The sequence below is a fragment of the Anopheles nili genome, chromosome 3 (assembly GCF_943737925.1).
Source record: "Anopheles nili chromosome 3, idAnoNiliSN_F5_01, whole genome shotgun sequence".
Taxonomy (NCBI): domain Eukaryota; kingdom Metazoa; phylum Arthropoda; class Insecta; order Diptera; family Culicidae; genus Anopheles; species Anopheles nili.
Window position 1 is genome coordinate 68261914 of NC_071292.1, and position 14562 is coordinate 68276475.

Below are 14562 nucleotides of genomic sequence, written 5' to 3' on the forward strand. Positions count from 1 at the left end.
ATACGTACGTGTATTATTTTCCAACCCCCTTGCGATCGGGATGGGAAGCTGCTTTTACGCCACCATTTCACCGGACTAATGCACTCGAAGGAGCGTGAATTTCACTCACGCGTCACAGCCCTCGGCAGCGTTGGGCGATCGAACACAAACAGAACGACGTTCACGACAAACAAACGGCGTTGGGGCGACGATTTCAACAGAGCAACAGTCCCCACGGTCCGCACGGCGCCATGTCATTTTTTTTCTGCCCCAAACTCCCCGCGTGGTGCCAGGTTGGGCCCACGTGGGGCAGCGAATTCCCACTGAAACCCGCTAGGTTAGCTCAATTGTAACACATGTGCAACAATTACATTTCTTAAGGAAATTATCTGTATGTAACAAACCGTTAAATATGTGGTTTTCTGTCTTTTTACCCTTATTAAATACAGCCTGTTTATGTGCATTTTGTCCATAAACATCCACGATTATGATCAAAACATCGCAGTACTCTGCCTCAACGTTGAATCGCGCTCAGGTTAAGAGGTGTCACTCGGTTCATGGCGCTGTCAAAACCAAAATAGAGAAGGTGAAAAAAGAATTGTTTGGTTCTTGCACATTGGTAGAACTTCTGCATGATCGTGATATTTTGAAATTCCAGTAAGAGCATCAGTAAAAAAGAGCCGATCGAGATGGATGACGCCGAGTTGGCAGCGCTTCGGCAACAGCGTTTACAGCAAATGCAGGTATGCCACTAGAAAATTCACCGGCTTTCCCAGCTTTCGCCGACTAGTGCAATCGATCGATCTTCGGTCGGGCCAATCTGCGACGAAACATGTATATATAGAGATGATCTTTTTCCCATGGATGAAAGATTTACGTGACATGAGAACGAACCGCGCATAAATCGCAACATTTCATCAAATAATGTGTGTTTCTTTTGCAGTCTTCGAACCCGGAACAACAGCAAGCACAGATGGAGAAGATGCAAGCACAGGCAGACATGAAAAATTCCATGCTGGCGCAGCTCCTGGATCAAAATGCACGTGCTCGGTTGAACACGCTTAAGTTGAGTAAACCTGAAAAGGCTCAAATGGTAGAAAGTATGATCATACGAATGGCACAGACGGGCCAAATCGGTGGCAAGCTGGATGATGCCAGTTTGGTGCAACTGCTCGAAACCGTCAACCAGCAGATGCCTAGAAGTAACTCCACGGTGAAGTTCGATCGAAGACGAGCCGCGATAGACTCGGACGATGAGGATGACGATTATGGTATTTGAGCGAGAATGATCTTTTGGCAAAACTTCTTCTAAATTACACTGCTTTATCTACGAAACCTATATGCCTACCGAATGTCATCACGCGCTGCAATAAACAGAACAATGATACTCTTTTTCGACACGTTTGGGTAAAAATTAGGAATTCTCTTCCGATTCGTTCGTTGCTAAAAAAGAGAAGATGACTAATCGTACACCAGACATACACGCACAACAAACACGTACGAAACACCTGCCGGGTGGCGGGTGTTTTGCAGGATTAAAAATTGTCTAAAATGACCCTATTTTATCATTATTACGTAGTAAGTCCGTTGGCACCGGCTTCGTAAACGAAGCGCCAACGAGCCATCGGAATGAAAAGTGTAATATAAAGAAAAGAAAACGGTATGACTAGAGTTGAATGAGAACCGGGTCCTTTGCTTGTTTCAGTTCCCGTTTGGAGTGGCGCTTCAAGGGAAATGCCATGATTGCCCCATTCGCCGTCATTAGCTTCTTACTCCTTCTTCTCATGTCGCTGCTCGGTGCCTTCATCTTCTTCCTCTGCATCGAGAATGTCCGCGCAGCAGATGGAGTACATGATGAGCGAGAGGAAACCCAACGGAAGACCGAAAAGTACCGTCGTGAGCACCGGATTGCCGATCCACATTTCATACAGCGAGGTTTTCGCCTCGAACCAAGCGCGATAGATGCGCACCGGGAGCGAATTACCACCGAACGTCGGGGCAGTCTGGTTGTGAATGCTGTCGAGAAAGATTTCGATCGCTTCCGGCGTCAGCTGCAGGGGATCGTCCTCAGGAATGTGATGTTCGTTGGTAGATGCATTTAACACCAGGAGATGAGGGGTAGGGAGACTATCCATGGCAATCGAGCGGGCCAGTTCAGGGTTGCCGACCCAACCGAACTGAAACCGCCCGTGGTACTTGTACTTATTTTTGTGTACGAATATCTCCACCATGTCCCGGAACTCCTGTTCATGGGCAGCGATTTCGCTAAGCTTATTTTCCTCCACGACCGCGAGTACGAGGTATTTCTTGGTCTGCACCAGGTGATGAATGTTACTGCGGGTGATCTTCGGAAACGTAGCGAACCGTTCCTCATTCACCCACCGGAAGAGTGTTTCGTTCAGATGGGTCGGTTCAATATTCTCAAAGTTATCCGAATAGGGGAAATAGTAGTGGCCTCGCTCCTTGTATACCAGTGCGGAAGGGACGGTGTCCACATCGAAATGTCGTTTAGCTATTTCGACCGAGGTAGCATAGAAATACCCGTGGGCCTGGTAGGATTCTGCTGCACTGTAGAACACATCCCACAGGATTCCCGATTGTTTGCCAACGTACGTGAAAAAGATCGGATTGTTGGATTTCAATATATCGATGCTGTCCGCTCGGGTCACTAGCTGTACCGGTGGACCCGACATGCGATTCACGAAGTGCATCAGCTCTTCCTTGGACCGGTCACCATTGTACACGTAGTCGTAGGGGCCTTTCACGCTGCAATTGCAGTAAGCGGACAACGTTACGATTAGTATCATGGCCCAACCGCTGGGTGTGGCTGGGTTAGGGTGTGTATGAGAGCAGAACCTACAAAATAATCGTTGGATACGCGTTCACTTTAAAGTGCTGCGCCACTGCAGTAAACCGTGTGCAATCTACACGACCCACACGTATATTCGTATTGTACAGAGCCTGGGCAACGAGGGCCCACACGGGTTCAAGCTTCTTGCAGTGTGCACACCAGGGCGCATAGAACATTACAAACCACTGGCCTTCATTTCGAACGTCCAGAAAACGATCGCTGAGTTCCAGCACTCGGGAGCTCTGAACCAATGTGATAGAAACTGGAAATGATACCAAAGAGTAAACGGAGTCATAATTCAATTACATGGGGTTCCGGAAAGGAATCGATTTGCCAGCATACTCACAGAACAAGGCAAGGAGCAACTTCCACAGAGTGTACATTTTGCAAACGTGGAAACCAAACAAGCCAAAGACCGTGGCCGAACACTTTCGCACTTTAACAAACTTGCATATCGTTCGACAGAGGCGTAATTATATTAGAAACCAACAAATTATTGCTCACCTACAATTTATTGCACAGGAATGCAATTCGAGCCTTTTTTTACTACCTTTTGCTGTTTGACATGCAGAATATGAGCAATGTTTTGACATTCATTGGATGTCATAACTTTCGTTTAATTGTTTTCATTACGAATCAAAAGCTCAATAATCATATAAATAAATAGTAAAAAAGCGTTACTAATATTATACATGGATGGTAGTATATTACCAATAAATATTGTAAACTACTAAAAGATTTCAAGAACAGTCAATATAATCGATTGATTCCACCGCTGTCACAGTATTTGACAGAATTGTGTTCTTTTCGCATTCAGTCGCGCATCACAATCCGTGCACTGCACTATTTAGTTCGCGAGTAGTGAATATAGATATGAAATATGCAGTGAGTTTAAGTTATCAGACTAGCTGAAAATTGTAGTTAACAGTGCAATACTGTACCGTAAGGTACATAGCACTCCGGTTCACAATTCCTCGCCGCAGTCGTATCAAAATGTCTCCCTCCGAAACATCGGCTTGTGAGGGTGAGTACGAGTACAGTGGGCCACAGTAGGAGGTTTAGGGTTGACTCAAGTAAACATACTACCCCTTCCTACAAAAATTCTCTCTTTCACAGATCTTAAAGCATTTGAGCGAAGATTGACGGAAGTAGTTGCCTGCTTGCAACCCCCAACGCTACGATGGAGATGTAAGCATCCGATTTTGTTTTACCATGCTGCGAGGAAAATTCATTTCGTTTCGTTTCCAGTGCTTTTAGGGGTAACGTCGCTGATGACTATCGTCGGGGCGTTCTACTGGCTGACTGATCCGCGTACGTCCATTGTTCCACTGGTGGAATCATTGTTGAATCATTCGATCTTCACAATATCGACAATAGTACTACGTAAGTACTTAATATACTTTAAAGCGAAACAAATTAAGATGATCTTTCTTTACCCCAGTAATTCTGTTCGTGTTTGGTATCCATAATCTGGTTATCGCTCCGCACATAATCACAACGCGCACAAAAAATGTTCTGGCCGAATTCAACATGTCTTGTGACGAAACCGGCAAGCTTATAGTTCGTCCCAGCCGACCGACGAACAACTCCCGGTACATGGATGTGACCTAAGTGAATCATAACACCCCGACTACCGCAGCTTGCCACTATCATGCGTTGTAAATACAAGAGAATGCAACCATGTATTGCTTCCTCCCTTGACCTACCAACTGGTATTCAATGACACATTTAACTTGCTTATTTGCGTTTTTTACGCTGTATTTCGTGTGTTATACATTTTGTTTTCTTTGACATTAAAGAGATTAAATAAATCCCCTCCCCCCCATCGGCAGATGGATGTAAACGCTGTGTTACTTTTTGTACGTATTCAAAATGATGTCGCGGTACGAGAAGTTGGTACACACGTCGACCTGTGAAGATGCGCCAGCGATCGATAGAAACCGGTACGGTTCCGTTTGGAGCGCTACACTGTACGCCGATGAACCGGAAATCGGAATCTCCGCCGTTATATCGCCGTTGAAGTTGTACTGATAAAACTTGCGACAATCCCCACCGGCATAGATAAGGTCGTCCGCGAATCCCGAGACGTGCACGCGATCGGGAAAATCAAAGTCAGCCGTACAGTCGAGTGACCGCAGATGCCATAAGGAAAATCGAGGGCCACCTCCACATACTAGCCAATCTTCCGTAACAGCAACGGTACCCTGCCAACGCCCGAATTCCGGTCGCTGCAGTACTGGTTTTGTGTGAGGCTCAATTTTTGCGTACGAAGCTTTTTGTCGGCTATCCCATAACATGACGAATCCATCCTCGGAAGCAGTTGCTAGTTTAGATGTGCTGGAAGTACGATGGAAATATTTGTATAGCTTTAGTGCTGACATCCATACAATATTGAACTTTAAACTCAATATAGAACTTACCACCCGGCAACGCAGTGTATGTAATCCGTGTGTCCATGGAATTCTCGACACACCTTTCCATCTTCGAGCGAAATGCCGTACAACATATTATCCCCGCAGCCAGCGTACAGGATTTCGTCGGTTTCGTTTAACCACATGTAGTTTACCTCGCTCATATCTGCGCTCTCTCGTGGGGCAGGCAGCTTTACGGTCCATGATTTCTTACCGATCGAGCTTAGTTTGCTGGACCACTGGTAGCCACATATTTCACCGTTCAGTCCTACGATTAGGAAATCTTTGTGGAAGGATAAGCTGTAGATTGGACATCGGTCCGTAATTGGGAACGTCTGCACGGGCAATGTTGGTAGCTTCTCGAGTTCCGTCGTTCCGACTTCGGCTGCATTGCTTGCTGCTATACGGTCGGCGCTGAAAGGTGGCGTATGGCAAAAAAAAATTAACAACAGTTAAACTAATGAAGGAGTAACGGAAACCTTTACCTGAATACAAATATCTCTCCGAAATTACTACCACAGAACAGAAAACGGCCATCGGAGGATAGCGTTTGCGAGTGAATTGTTGTGTAGTAGCATCGCTTGATGTCGATCATTTTTGTTAGAACGAATTGTTTATTTTCGGCTGCCGGTATCGCTTCGTTGTTTTCTCTAAAAATGTCAAATGTGACGCCTCACCACACAAGCTAATTCGCAAACGTCAAAAAATCATTGTCACAACAGAAACAATCCAACGCAGGCTAGCGAAAGAAAAACTCGTAGAAGGACTGAATTTGTTCGCGTAATTGTCGATTTATATCTTAAAATGGCGTTTGATTCCATACCGAAAGACCTCCGAGCATTACGTGCGTGTCTAGTGTGTTCCATGATTAAAGTAAGTAGAACTTTGCACCGAAGAAGCAGCTTTCATACAACCTGTACCAAACACTTCATTATTGTTCTTTTGCAGTCGTTTGATCAGTTCGAAACGGATGGATGTGATAATTGCGAAGACTTTCTGCGTATGAAAAACAACCGGGAACAAGTCTACGACTGTACCAGCAACAATTTCGATGGGTAAGTGGATAAAAATTATCGTACCACCACTTGATTTGTTCGTAATATTCATGATTTCCTGCAGAATGATAGCGGTAATGAGCCCGGATGATAGCTGGGTTTGCAAATGGCAAAGAATAAGTATGATTTGGCGAAATATTAGCGTGACGCTTGTATGTTGTTTTGCTGAAGAAGAATATTTCTTGTAGGTCGATTCACTAAGGGAATCTATGCTATATCCGTATCAGGAAGGCTTCCAAATGGTATCATCAGGGAGATGAAAAACCGTGGTATTCCATATCGACCGAGAGACACTAGTCAACGATAGTTCTTCTATATACTGGACCAATGGTATTTCAATAATATATTAAGCTAAAAAATTATAGAATCTAAATAAACTACGTGACATGAGAAGTTTTTACATTCCTCGCCTTCATTTATATACATTGGGGCAACTTATTTTCTAGTTAACCCGTCGTGCTAAACAGATATTTTAAATGTAGTGCGATATTTAGATTAAACGCCGGAGAATCTTCGTAACGCACCAGGAAAAATTGTTTCTCAAATGTACACCAAACCCAATGTTGTTACATGTTAGAATGTTTTTTATTTATTTTATCATCGAGACAAACTCCTCTGCTCTCAGAGCATGAGAATATTTTTCCCAATGGAATCTGTTCTTCCTCGCGCGCTTACTCGGCCTTCTTGGGAGCCGCAGCGGTGGTAGCAGCGGCGGTCGCGGCAGCCGGAGCAGCTCCAGCCTTGCCCTTCTTGGGCTTAACCACTCGCTGTGAGCGAAGGATAGCGCTGGCGCGGCGAAGAGCGGCCTGTCGAAGATCAGCTCGGCATTTGCTGCTCTTGATGATGTTGGAAATCTTCTTAAGCGTACGCCGAGGTCCTTCCTTCAGAGTCACCTTAACTGGTGCCTTAGATGGCTTGTTCTGGAAACAGTAGTGGAAGTTAGAATAAGAAATGTGCTTCTATTCCTTTGATGGCGTAATGGAATCGAATGGCTATCAAATCGATATGCGTATTTCATCAGTTTTGGGTAATGGACATAGTCGTCATGTGTTTCGGCAAGAGCTATTCCTCACGTGAAATTGCAAATCGGTTTGAAGCATCTTGCTGATGCTTGCGAAGCAATAAAGAACACTTACCGACATCTTGTGACGCTTGTAGACGAAGTTGAGGCCCTTCTTCTCAGCCGGCGTAATGGTGATGGTCTTGGGATGGACCAGACCACTGTAGCGGTATGAGCTCAAGTTGGTCAGATTGCCCGGCTCCTACAAATAAGTTCGGTTCTGGTGAGAATGAGAATCTATATTAACAACTGATTAACGCCGTGTAATATGTTCTAAGCAGAAACACCTTCCACGTTTCGTTGCGTGCAGGGTCGTCGCTTGTGCGTTTTGATTTAATCAGTAGTAGCAAATAACACTTCACGTTCTCAAGCCATTGAGATCAGAGATCTTGGTGATAAATATACTCATCATTCGAAACGACCAACCTCACGCTACACGTGTGACCACCGGCCAACATACGACCGCCGGTAAGATGTTTCAGCTTAAAAAATATAACCTCTCCTTGAAACACACTTACCGTGCTGAACGGTTTCCGGATGTTCTTCTGCTTCATGAGGTACGCATGGTGATCGCGGACGATCAACCAGCTAAGGTGTGACGAGACCATCTTCTAGGTTCCTGCGAGGAATAGTAAAAGAAACAGCCAACCATTAGACACTTTCAACGAGCGATGAATGTTTAGCAATTAATGGCACATTGCACTGTCACAAAGATGGCGATTGCGTTCCCACGTGTAATACGGAGAAAAACTAATGCAATGAAATTAAAAACGATTGAAAAAGTTACACGACAGAAAGCTTTGAAAACTGATCTGATAGAACATCTTGGAAATGATAAATTTACTAAACAATAGCCATTTCACACTGATTAATGAGATCACACCACGACACTAACCTTATGCTTCGGCTGACGAAAACGGAAAGAACTGCTACTTTGGTTTTGACTAAGTTGTAGACGCCTCGTTTGTCGTTTAACCGGATGTGAGATTTTAGTACAATCTGCAAGCAAACTTTTAGCCTACTTCTAAATGCAAGCAAACAAGTGTTCTAAACCACAAGTCTATTAGTACAGTTTTAAATCAGGAAATCTCGTGCAACTATATATTTATTCAATTTTTTATCCGTTTCTTCAAGCAGTTAGTACTCTTTGCTCATTTAAGGACACAGATGACTCACTTGCATTAAAACATAGTTGACTGTTAATCACTAATTTCGTTCTTTTTAAATGTATGCATTACTGTATCTCTAGGTCTAACACGACTCCGTTGTCCACGTGAATTGCCTAAAAGAACTTTACGGGATACTTTTCCTCATGCCATTCTAATAGCATGACTAGTGTGGAGTCTAGCTAGTTTAGTTCGGTGTGCGACAGTGGATACGGGTCACATCACATGGTGGGTTCTTCAGCACATGGCGGGTCCAACACACTGTACTACAGTAAGGCTTATATACGCATGGTTCATAAGGATACATATACTTCTTGCGTATCCTGCAGCCCGTGTAAGAGCAAAATCGTTTTGAACAAATTTTTTTAGAAAGAGGACAAAAAGGTTATTGCAGATTTTACCCAAGTATCCTATTAAAGTATATGATTTGACCAAGGTATAGCTGCTTAAAATTCAAAGCATAACTGCTCTTGCATATAATCTTTCATAATTTAGATTTATTGCTTTGCTCTTTGTTATAAAACAGCATTTATAGTTCATAATTTAATCGTCTAAGAGCTGTAGCAAATTAGAAAGTTTAAGTTGAAGAATACGTGAATTGTTTAGAACATCATTCAAATTAAGGCTCCTTAGCATTCGTTGGAATGTTGTTAAATGACTGATAAAGGACGTCATACAGCTAGTCGAACATCATGGATTCTGATACTTATACGACAAATGTCAAACATACCCGCTGCTCGCGAGCAGCACGCAACACGATCACAACCGCTAGGTATAACAGAGTTATGTTGTGAACTGCCGTGTGCGGTGCGGTTGTCTTCTCCGTCAATCTTTGTGGTCGGTTGGTGTGCAAAGTGCAAAATTCACCCTTAAGCCAGGTGCGTTGTAGTAGGCTTAACGAGCAATTGAATCGCGCTACTACGCATAGTGGAAAAGGATTACCCATTCCACGAAGCTGGTGTTCGTGCTTCGACCGTGCGTCGTCCGTTCATTGATAAAACACACCGTGCGACAGTTACTTTCAGGCGGTTGGTCCGGAAATCGATTTGAAAAAAAAAAGAAAGAAGGAACTGAAAAAGAACCCGCAGCAAGCAGCAAGAGGGGAATAGCGCTCCAGCACGCGTTTCGGGAAGCTAATATTCTTGTCAGCGAGCCGCAAAGAAAAGCGCATATCCTTTGGTGGGCACACGGAAAACCAGTGAAAAATTTTCCCCATTTTTCCTCCCGGAGTGTGCGCGCGCGCGTGTGTGTGTGTGCTGTTGTGCGTGTGTGTGTGTGCATATTTTCCGCCGACAAACGGTGTGCGCAAAATAGAGAAAGAGAGAGAGAGAGAGCATAGGTTCGTATTTTCGTGAGTGATTTTCCCGTGCAGTAAAGAAATAATTCGACACCGGTCTCGAGAGAGAGAGATAGAGAGAAGCGAGAAAAGTAAAAACGTGACTAAAAAGAAAAGCAAAATTGAAGCAAACCCTACAATCCACGAAAAAAAGTGTATTTGCACCTCCTTTTCCCCACTGGGTCGTTCTGGCAAGCCACCCAGCCATCCGGGCGAAGTAATACGGTAATTGCAATTGCGAGAAGATTCGAAACCGGAGAAGAAAAGCATCCCGTAGTCCTCCGGGGTGCGTTCGGTGTCCGTGCCACAGTCTGCGACTCACCTCCATCCCCTCACTAGGTTCCCGTGGACGTACACGGCAAAGGAAAACGGTCCACGTCTGCCCTCCACGGTAACTTCGAGTCAAAGGCTAAAATCCGTAGGGAAGAGAGAACAAACAGGCGTTAATCGAAGAAGTCAGTGCTGCGGCCCCGCGTGATCGAGCATAAAGAAGAAAAAAAGCCAATCCCGCTAAACACCCCGGATTGGGAAACCGGCGGATCGGGAAAGGAAAAGAAGGAACGAAAATCGTTCAACCACCACACCAGCGAGCGAGAGAGAGAGAGAACAATCGAAAGGAAGGAGGAAAAAAAAGCATCATCTAAAATGGGTAAGTGTTGGGTTGCTGAACTAGGAGGGTAGTTAGAGAAGCAGTTTCCGTCGCGTACGAATGCGGGAAAATGGAAAAATTGCCCGTGTACCATCGGCGAAAGGGGATTGGTATGTAACACGCCACACACGCTACCTGTGTGCTTGTGTGTGTGTGTGTGCCAGCACTAAAGGCTGGAGAAAAGCCACCAGAAGGGAAACGTGGAAATGGCCATCCGAAGGATAAAAATCTGCGCCAGTGTGCGCGCGTTCGAGCAGGGAGGGGGAGGGAGTGAAATGGCACCCACCCACACACAGAGACGCCTGATACCAATCCGTTGCGAGTGTGCGTGTCGGTGAAAATTCGCCGCCTGCTCGACGCGAAAAATGTGTGGAAAACTTCTTCGTGTTGCTTTGTTTGCCAAGCCGCTAAGGTTCTTTTTCCAGCGAGCTGGTAAAGTAGGCATTTGCTGTTGGTCGGTGGTGGGTTTTACAAGCTGCTGAGATTTCTATTCGCCTCAAGAGAGGCCAGGCAATAGTTGGGCAGTGATTCTCATCGAGAAGCATTTCACTAAGCGAAGTTTTCACCCCTAGAATATCGCTTTTCCACGTGCAAAAGTACGTGCTTTCGCGAGCAGCCAAATGTCGAAGCAAAGGTCAGCCCGAGAAAGGGTACGTCTCTGACAAAGGGGGTGAGCAGGACACGGTCAAAATGCTTCACGGAATGTCCTGGTGGCACCACCACATCAACACTCCCGGTGTCGCCGTTTTCCTTCAGCGAACGCGTGTCCTCGCCGCCAGTGCTCTGCACGTGCCCATGTGAGTCGACACGAGGACGCACCGAGCTGCCGGTAGAAGGAGATGGAGATGGAAAACCTGCCCCCGACAGAAGGAAAGAGAAGCAACGAGGCACAATAACGTGAGGGGATAATTTTCCTGCCTGTCTCGAGAAACCCATACGCGGTGCGGTGATGCAGATCTTGTGAGGGGATTTTTGAGGCGGAAGGGATCCAGGGCACCAAGAGGAGTCTTTTTCGGTGAAGTCTATAAAACGGTGTTTTATTTTGGGGCGTAGTCCTCCGGATCCTCCCGGTGCTCGCTGCGGTTCTTCCCCGCGTGTAACGGGGGATTCTAATTATAAATAGTGCGTGCGATGCGGATGCCCCGTCTCTCTCTCTCTCTCTCAAACACACAATTTCTCTCGTTCTTTTCCACTCACTCAATTCTTGAAATCCCTCCGGCGGTTGGGTGAGAAGATATTTCTCTTCGTCACCATCACACACAGAGTCACCCGCTCCCTGCTTCGAGACCATCGATGGAATCTGGAAAATTTGTGAGCATTTTCCACCGCCCTGTTGCCGGGTGGATTGGGGGTAGCGATGGAGAGCGGGAAAATCGTACCGTTTCATCCCCACGGGTTGATTGCTGCATTCGCTGCTGTTTACGTGGTCCGGTGGATTACTGGCTTCCGATCAACGAACCTACTTACGGGTTCACGTATTTAAAGTGCAGCATTTTCTCACCATTCACACGCATGTGCCCCAACCCTGGGACAACCCCTCCCTAAAGGTTTGAGGAGACCTAAACATGGACAAAACACAACATCCTCTCCCAGAGCTGTCGGAAAAAGCGTACAAAATTCGTGTGTCTCTTTTTTATTATGGCAAAGGGATTTTTTTATCGATTTCACCATCGGGAGTGGGTGGCCAATCGTACGTGCTCACACGAGGCGCGAGTTCATTCCCGGATGTATAGGTTGGGTGTCCGGGTTTTCCACCCCACTTCCATCCTTCTTGCTGTGGTGCTTTCTTCGCATTCTCGCGACAAAAATAATCGATTCTGTCTGCGCCTCCAATCATAACGGTAACGAGCGTTTGAAATTGCTCACCCGTCACGATGAGTTGCTTGTTCGCGGTTGTCACATCAGGCATCAGGTGGTGGAAAATCGAAGAACCGGCTCGTAGTAAGTACGGCCTTGGAAAGCCAATCGCTAGTAGTTGCTTGGTCGGTTCTTTTCCTTCGTTCGCACGGTTTCAACGAGCAGTAAAACAGCGTTGTATCTTATCTTAAAAAACACACCCGACCGGCAGGCGTGATAACGTGTGGTCACTTTTCGGAAATGTACCCTCTAAAGCACGCAAAGAATTCACGATATTGTCGTAGGCGCTGAAATGTGGCAAATAATTGAAAGAACAGCGAGCTCGCAAGAGGAGCGATTGTGGGGTAATTTTTATATGTGTTCCGAAATGTGTGCACTTGACGAGATGATGATCATGCTGCTGTTGCTGCGAGACAACAGGATGAGACCGATTATTCCCCATCTAAACCGACCGATGGAAGGGAAATGCGCACTCACACAAGCGTGCACCATCGTTCCTCGCTTGGGAAGCCTCGTTGGTCACGAGAAAAGGCCTTGAATTAACCGTCACTTGGCGACTGCGATTGCAAATCCGACAAACTGCTGGTGGAAGGGGTGTTTGTTTGTCGTGGGGTGAATCGAGAAAATTGCCGAAAATGTTATCGTCTCGTGGTGAGAGGGGTGGGTGGACGTAAAATCCGCCCAACCCGAGCGAATATCGCGTGTCATTGAAGAGAGATTGATCGGGAAATGGGCATGGTGGATGGATTTATTTAGCCGTGTTGTGTTAAACGACAAAACGTCCGACCACGGTTCGAAAATAGACGATGATGTGATGTGTGACGATGATCGGCCCCCAGGTTCCTCATTGCATTCTCACTCGCTCATTTACTCTCACTCACTCACTCACTCACTCGCTATCGTCTCTCCGTTTGGAATGTCGATCCTCGCTTGAACGTCTCACGGTTGCGGTGGTTTTTCCCATTTTCGCATCGTGCATCGCAACCGGAGTTGGGATTGGTGTGTTTGGGGTTCGAGCGAAAGCCGCCAACCAAAGGACATCGATGATGCAATTTTTCCCATCGTGCGAAAGGTTTTCCTGCGCGTGCGCTCGCACCTTATGCCGTCGAGTGATGCAGGAAATACCAGCCAACCGGAGGGGAGATGATTGAAGAAAATCAACCACAAAAGGGCCGCCGCCTGATCTGCCGATTAAGGGGAACCCTTGGTAGAGCCGGTTAGCTTTACCGATGCCCACTGATGAAGCGTGGTCGTGGTGTTGTTGGCTTTCCTCGAGACATGGCAATAAACAATCAACAGTAACTGGAGCAAGTCTTTGCGAGCGATAGCTGGGTAGAGCCGGTACGACGAAAAGCAGCAGATAGGGATGCCGATCTTCACTTGAGCAGCTCTACGCCGTATGCTAAGGGAAGCGAAAGGTTCATTCGCCCTTTAGAGGAACTTCTAGTTTTCGGTTCGTGTTACGGTGTTGGGCATGGGGTTCGACGGTAGAAATCGCTCGTGCACGGACCAATGATGTCGGTTCTGTAATGGAGTTACAATTAGGTTAAAAATGAGGCCAAAGAACATACGCTGGATGCCGATGTATGTGGTTTTGTGGCTCAATTATGTTGTAAAGTTGCATACTGCACAAAAAGTTCCTTTGGCACGCCCTTCCCACGAAGGGTTCCGTTTGTTTGCTATGATATGTCCAGAGAAAGAAGAAGTGATGTAAACCAACTAGACCGGCAACGGGCTGAGGTGTGCTATATAATCGTAAAAAAGTTACTTACTTGTAATTAAAAAGAAACTCTCCGTTGGTGTTTGTAGCTGGGTAACATCTTGATAGGCTTTTGGAGCCTTTAAAGCTTGTGAATCAATTAAACCTATCGCAGCAGGTGGGATGGACTGTTTATTTTCTTTATAACGTACGTTTCGTTGGACACAAAAACCCAACTAAAAGAACAACAAATTTCATTGTCATCCATCCACAATTTGATGGAAATGGATGCATTTTTTTACTACCATTGAGTGAAATAACTCATAGCTGAAAAAAGAAGAAGCAATACACACGCCTCTCCCCCGCGTGTGCTCCCGTTTACAGCCAGTAACTGGAGCATAAAAAACACACGCACTTATTTTTACTATTTTTACTCTCTTTTTTATTTGTGGCGTCGAAGGAAAGGGGGTACAAGCGGGAACTCCCCCCCTCTCCTACA

At 45.8% G+C, this 14562-nt stretch overlaps 7 protein-coding genes across 8 annotated transcripts in view; 4 read left to right on the plus strand and 3 right to left on the minus strand.

The window, feature by feature from the left end:
- The first annotated feature begins 597 nt into the window (after positions 1 to 597).
- On the plus strand, positions 598 to 1364 carry LOC128725489 (programmed cell death protein 5). Its single transcript, XM_053819241.1, has 2 exons — positions 598 to 722; positions 923 to 1364. Exons 1-2 carry the CDS (start codon positions 669 to 671, stop codon positions 1256 to 1258), a joined length of 390 nt encoding a protein of 129 aa, XP_053675216.1. The 5' UTR covers positions 598 to 668; the 3' UTR covers positions 1259 to 1364.
- Positions 1365 to 1467: 103 nt separating this feature from the next.
- Positions 1468 to 3213, minus strand: LOC128725485 (protein disulfide-isomerase TMX3). Its single transcript, XM_053819236.1, has 3 exons — positions 3177 to 3213; positions 2840 to 3092; positions 1468 to 2745 (listed from the first exon to the last, which is right to left on the minus strand). Exons 1-3 carry the CDS (start codon positions 3211 to 3213, stop codon positions 1749 to 1751), a joined length of 1287 nt encoding a protein of 428 aa, XP_053675211.1. The 3' UTR covers positions 1468 to 1748.
- Positions 3214 to 3691: 478 nt separating this feature from the next.
- On the plus strand, positions 3692 to 4656 carry LOC128725488 (nuclear envelope phosphatase-regulatory subunit 1 homolog). Its single transcript, XM_053819240.1, has 4 exons — positions 3692 to 3854; positions 3947 to 4018; positions 4079 to 4213; positions 4272 to 4656. The coding sequence occupies exons 1-4, from the start codon at positions 3824 to 3826 to the stop codon at positions 4439 to 4441; spliced, it is 408 nt and encodes a 135-aa protein (XP_053675215.1). The 5' UTR covers positions 3692 to 3823; the 3' UTR covers positions 4442 to 4656.
- LOC128725486 (THO complex subunit 6) lies at positions 4653 to 5836 on the minus strand. Its single transcript, XM_053819237.1, has 3 exons — positions 5727 to 5836; positions 5251 to 5655; positions 4653 to 5167 (listed from the first exon to the last, which is right to left on the minus strand). The coding sequence occupies exons 1-3, from the start codon at positions 5834 to 5836 to the stop codon at positions 4681 to 4683; spliced, it is 1002 nt and encodes a 333-aa protein (XP_053675212.1). The 3' UTR covers positions 4653 to 4680.
- A 145-nt stretch (positions 5837 to 5981) lies between these two features.
- LOC128725490 (transcription elongation factor SPT4) lies at positions 5982 to 6618 on the plus strand. The gene is made up of 4 exons (XM_053819242.1): positions 5982 to 6114; positions 6190 to 6296; positions 6361 to 6416; positions 6485 to 6618. Exons 1-4 carry the CDS (start codon positions 6046 to 6048, stop codon positions 6601 to 6603), a joined length of 351 nt encoding a protein of 116 aa, XP_053675217.1. The 5' UTR covers positions 5982 to 6045; the 3' UTR covers positions 6604 to 6618.
- A 247-nt stretch (positions 6619 to 6865) lies between these two features.
- On the minus strand, positions 6866 to 8273 carry LOC128725487 (60S ribosomal protein L28). Its single transcript, XM_053819238.1, has 4 exons — positions 8252 to 8273; positions 7875 to 7975; positions 7433 to 7558; positions 6866 to 7216 (listed from the first exon to the last, which is right to left on the minus strand). Exons 2-4 carry the CDS (start codon positions 7962 to 7964, stop codon positions 6968 to 6970), a joined length of 465 nt encoding a protein of 154 aa, XP_053675213.1. The 5' UTR covers positions 7965 to 7975; positions 8252 to 8273; the 3' UTR covers positions 6866 to 6967.
- A 1067-nt stretch (positions 8274 to 9340) lies between these two features.
- The window catches only part of LOC128725724 (actin-binding LIM protein 2), a 30582-nt gene continuing 25360 nt past the window's right edge, over positions 9341 to 14562 (plus strand). Inside the window, exons 1-2 of one of the 2 annotated variants that reach the window (XM_053819490.1) lie at positions 9341 to 10083; positions 10198 to 10507. In XM_053819490.1, coding sequence (XP_053675465.1) covers positions 10504 to 10507 — 4 coding nt within the window. In that variant the 5' untranslated portion in view covers positions 9341 to 10083; positions 10198 to 10503. Of the gene's footprint in view, positions 10508 to 14562 lie in introns of both variants that reach the window. The other variant, XM_053819491.1, reaches the window with a different exon arrangement.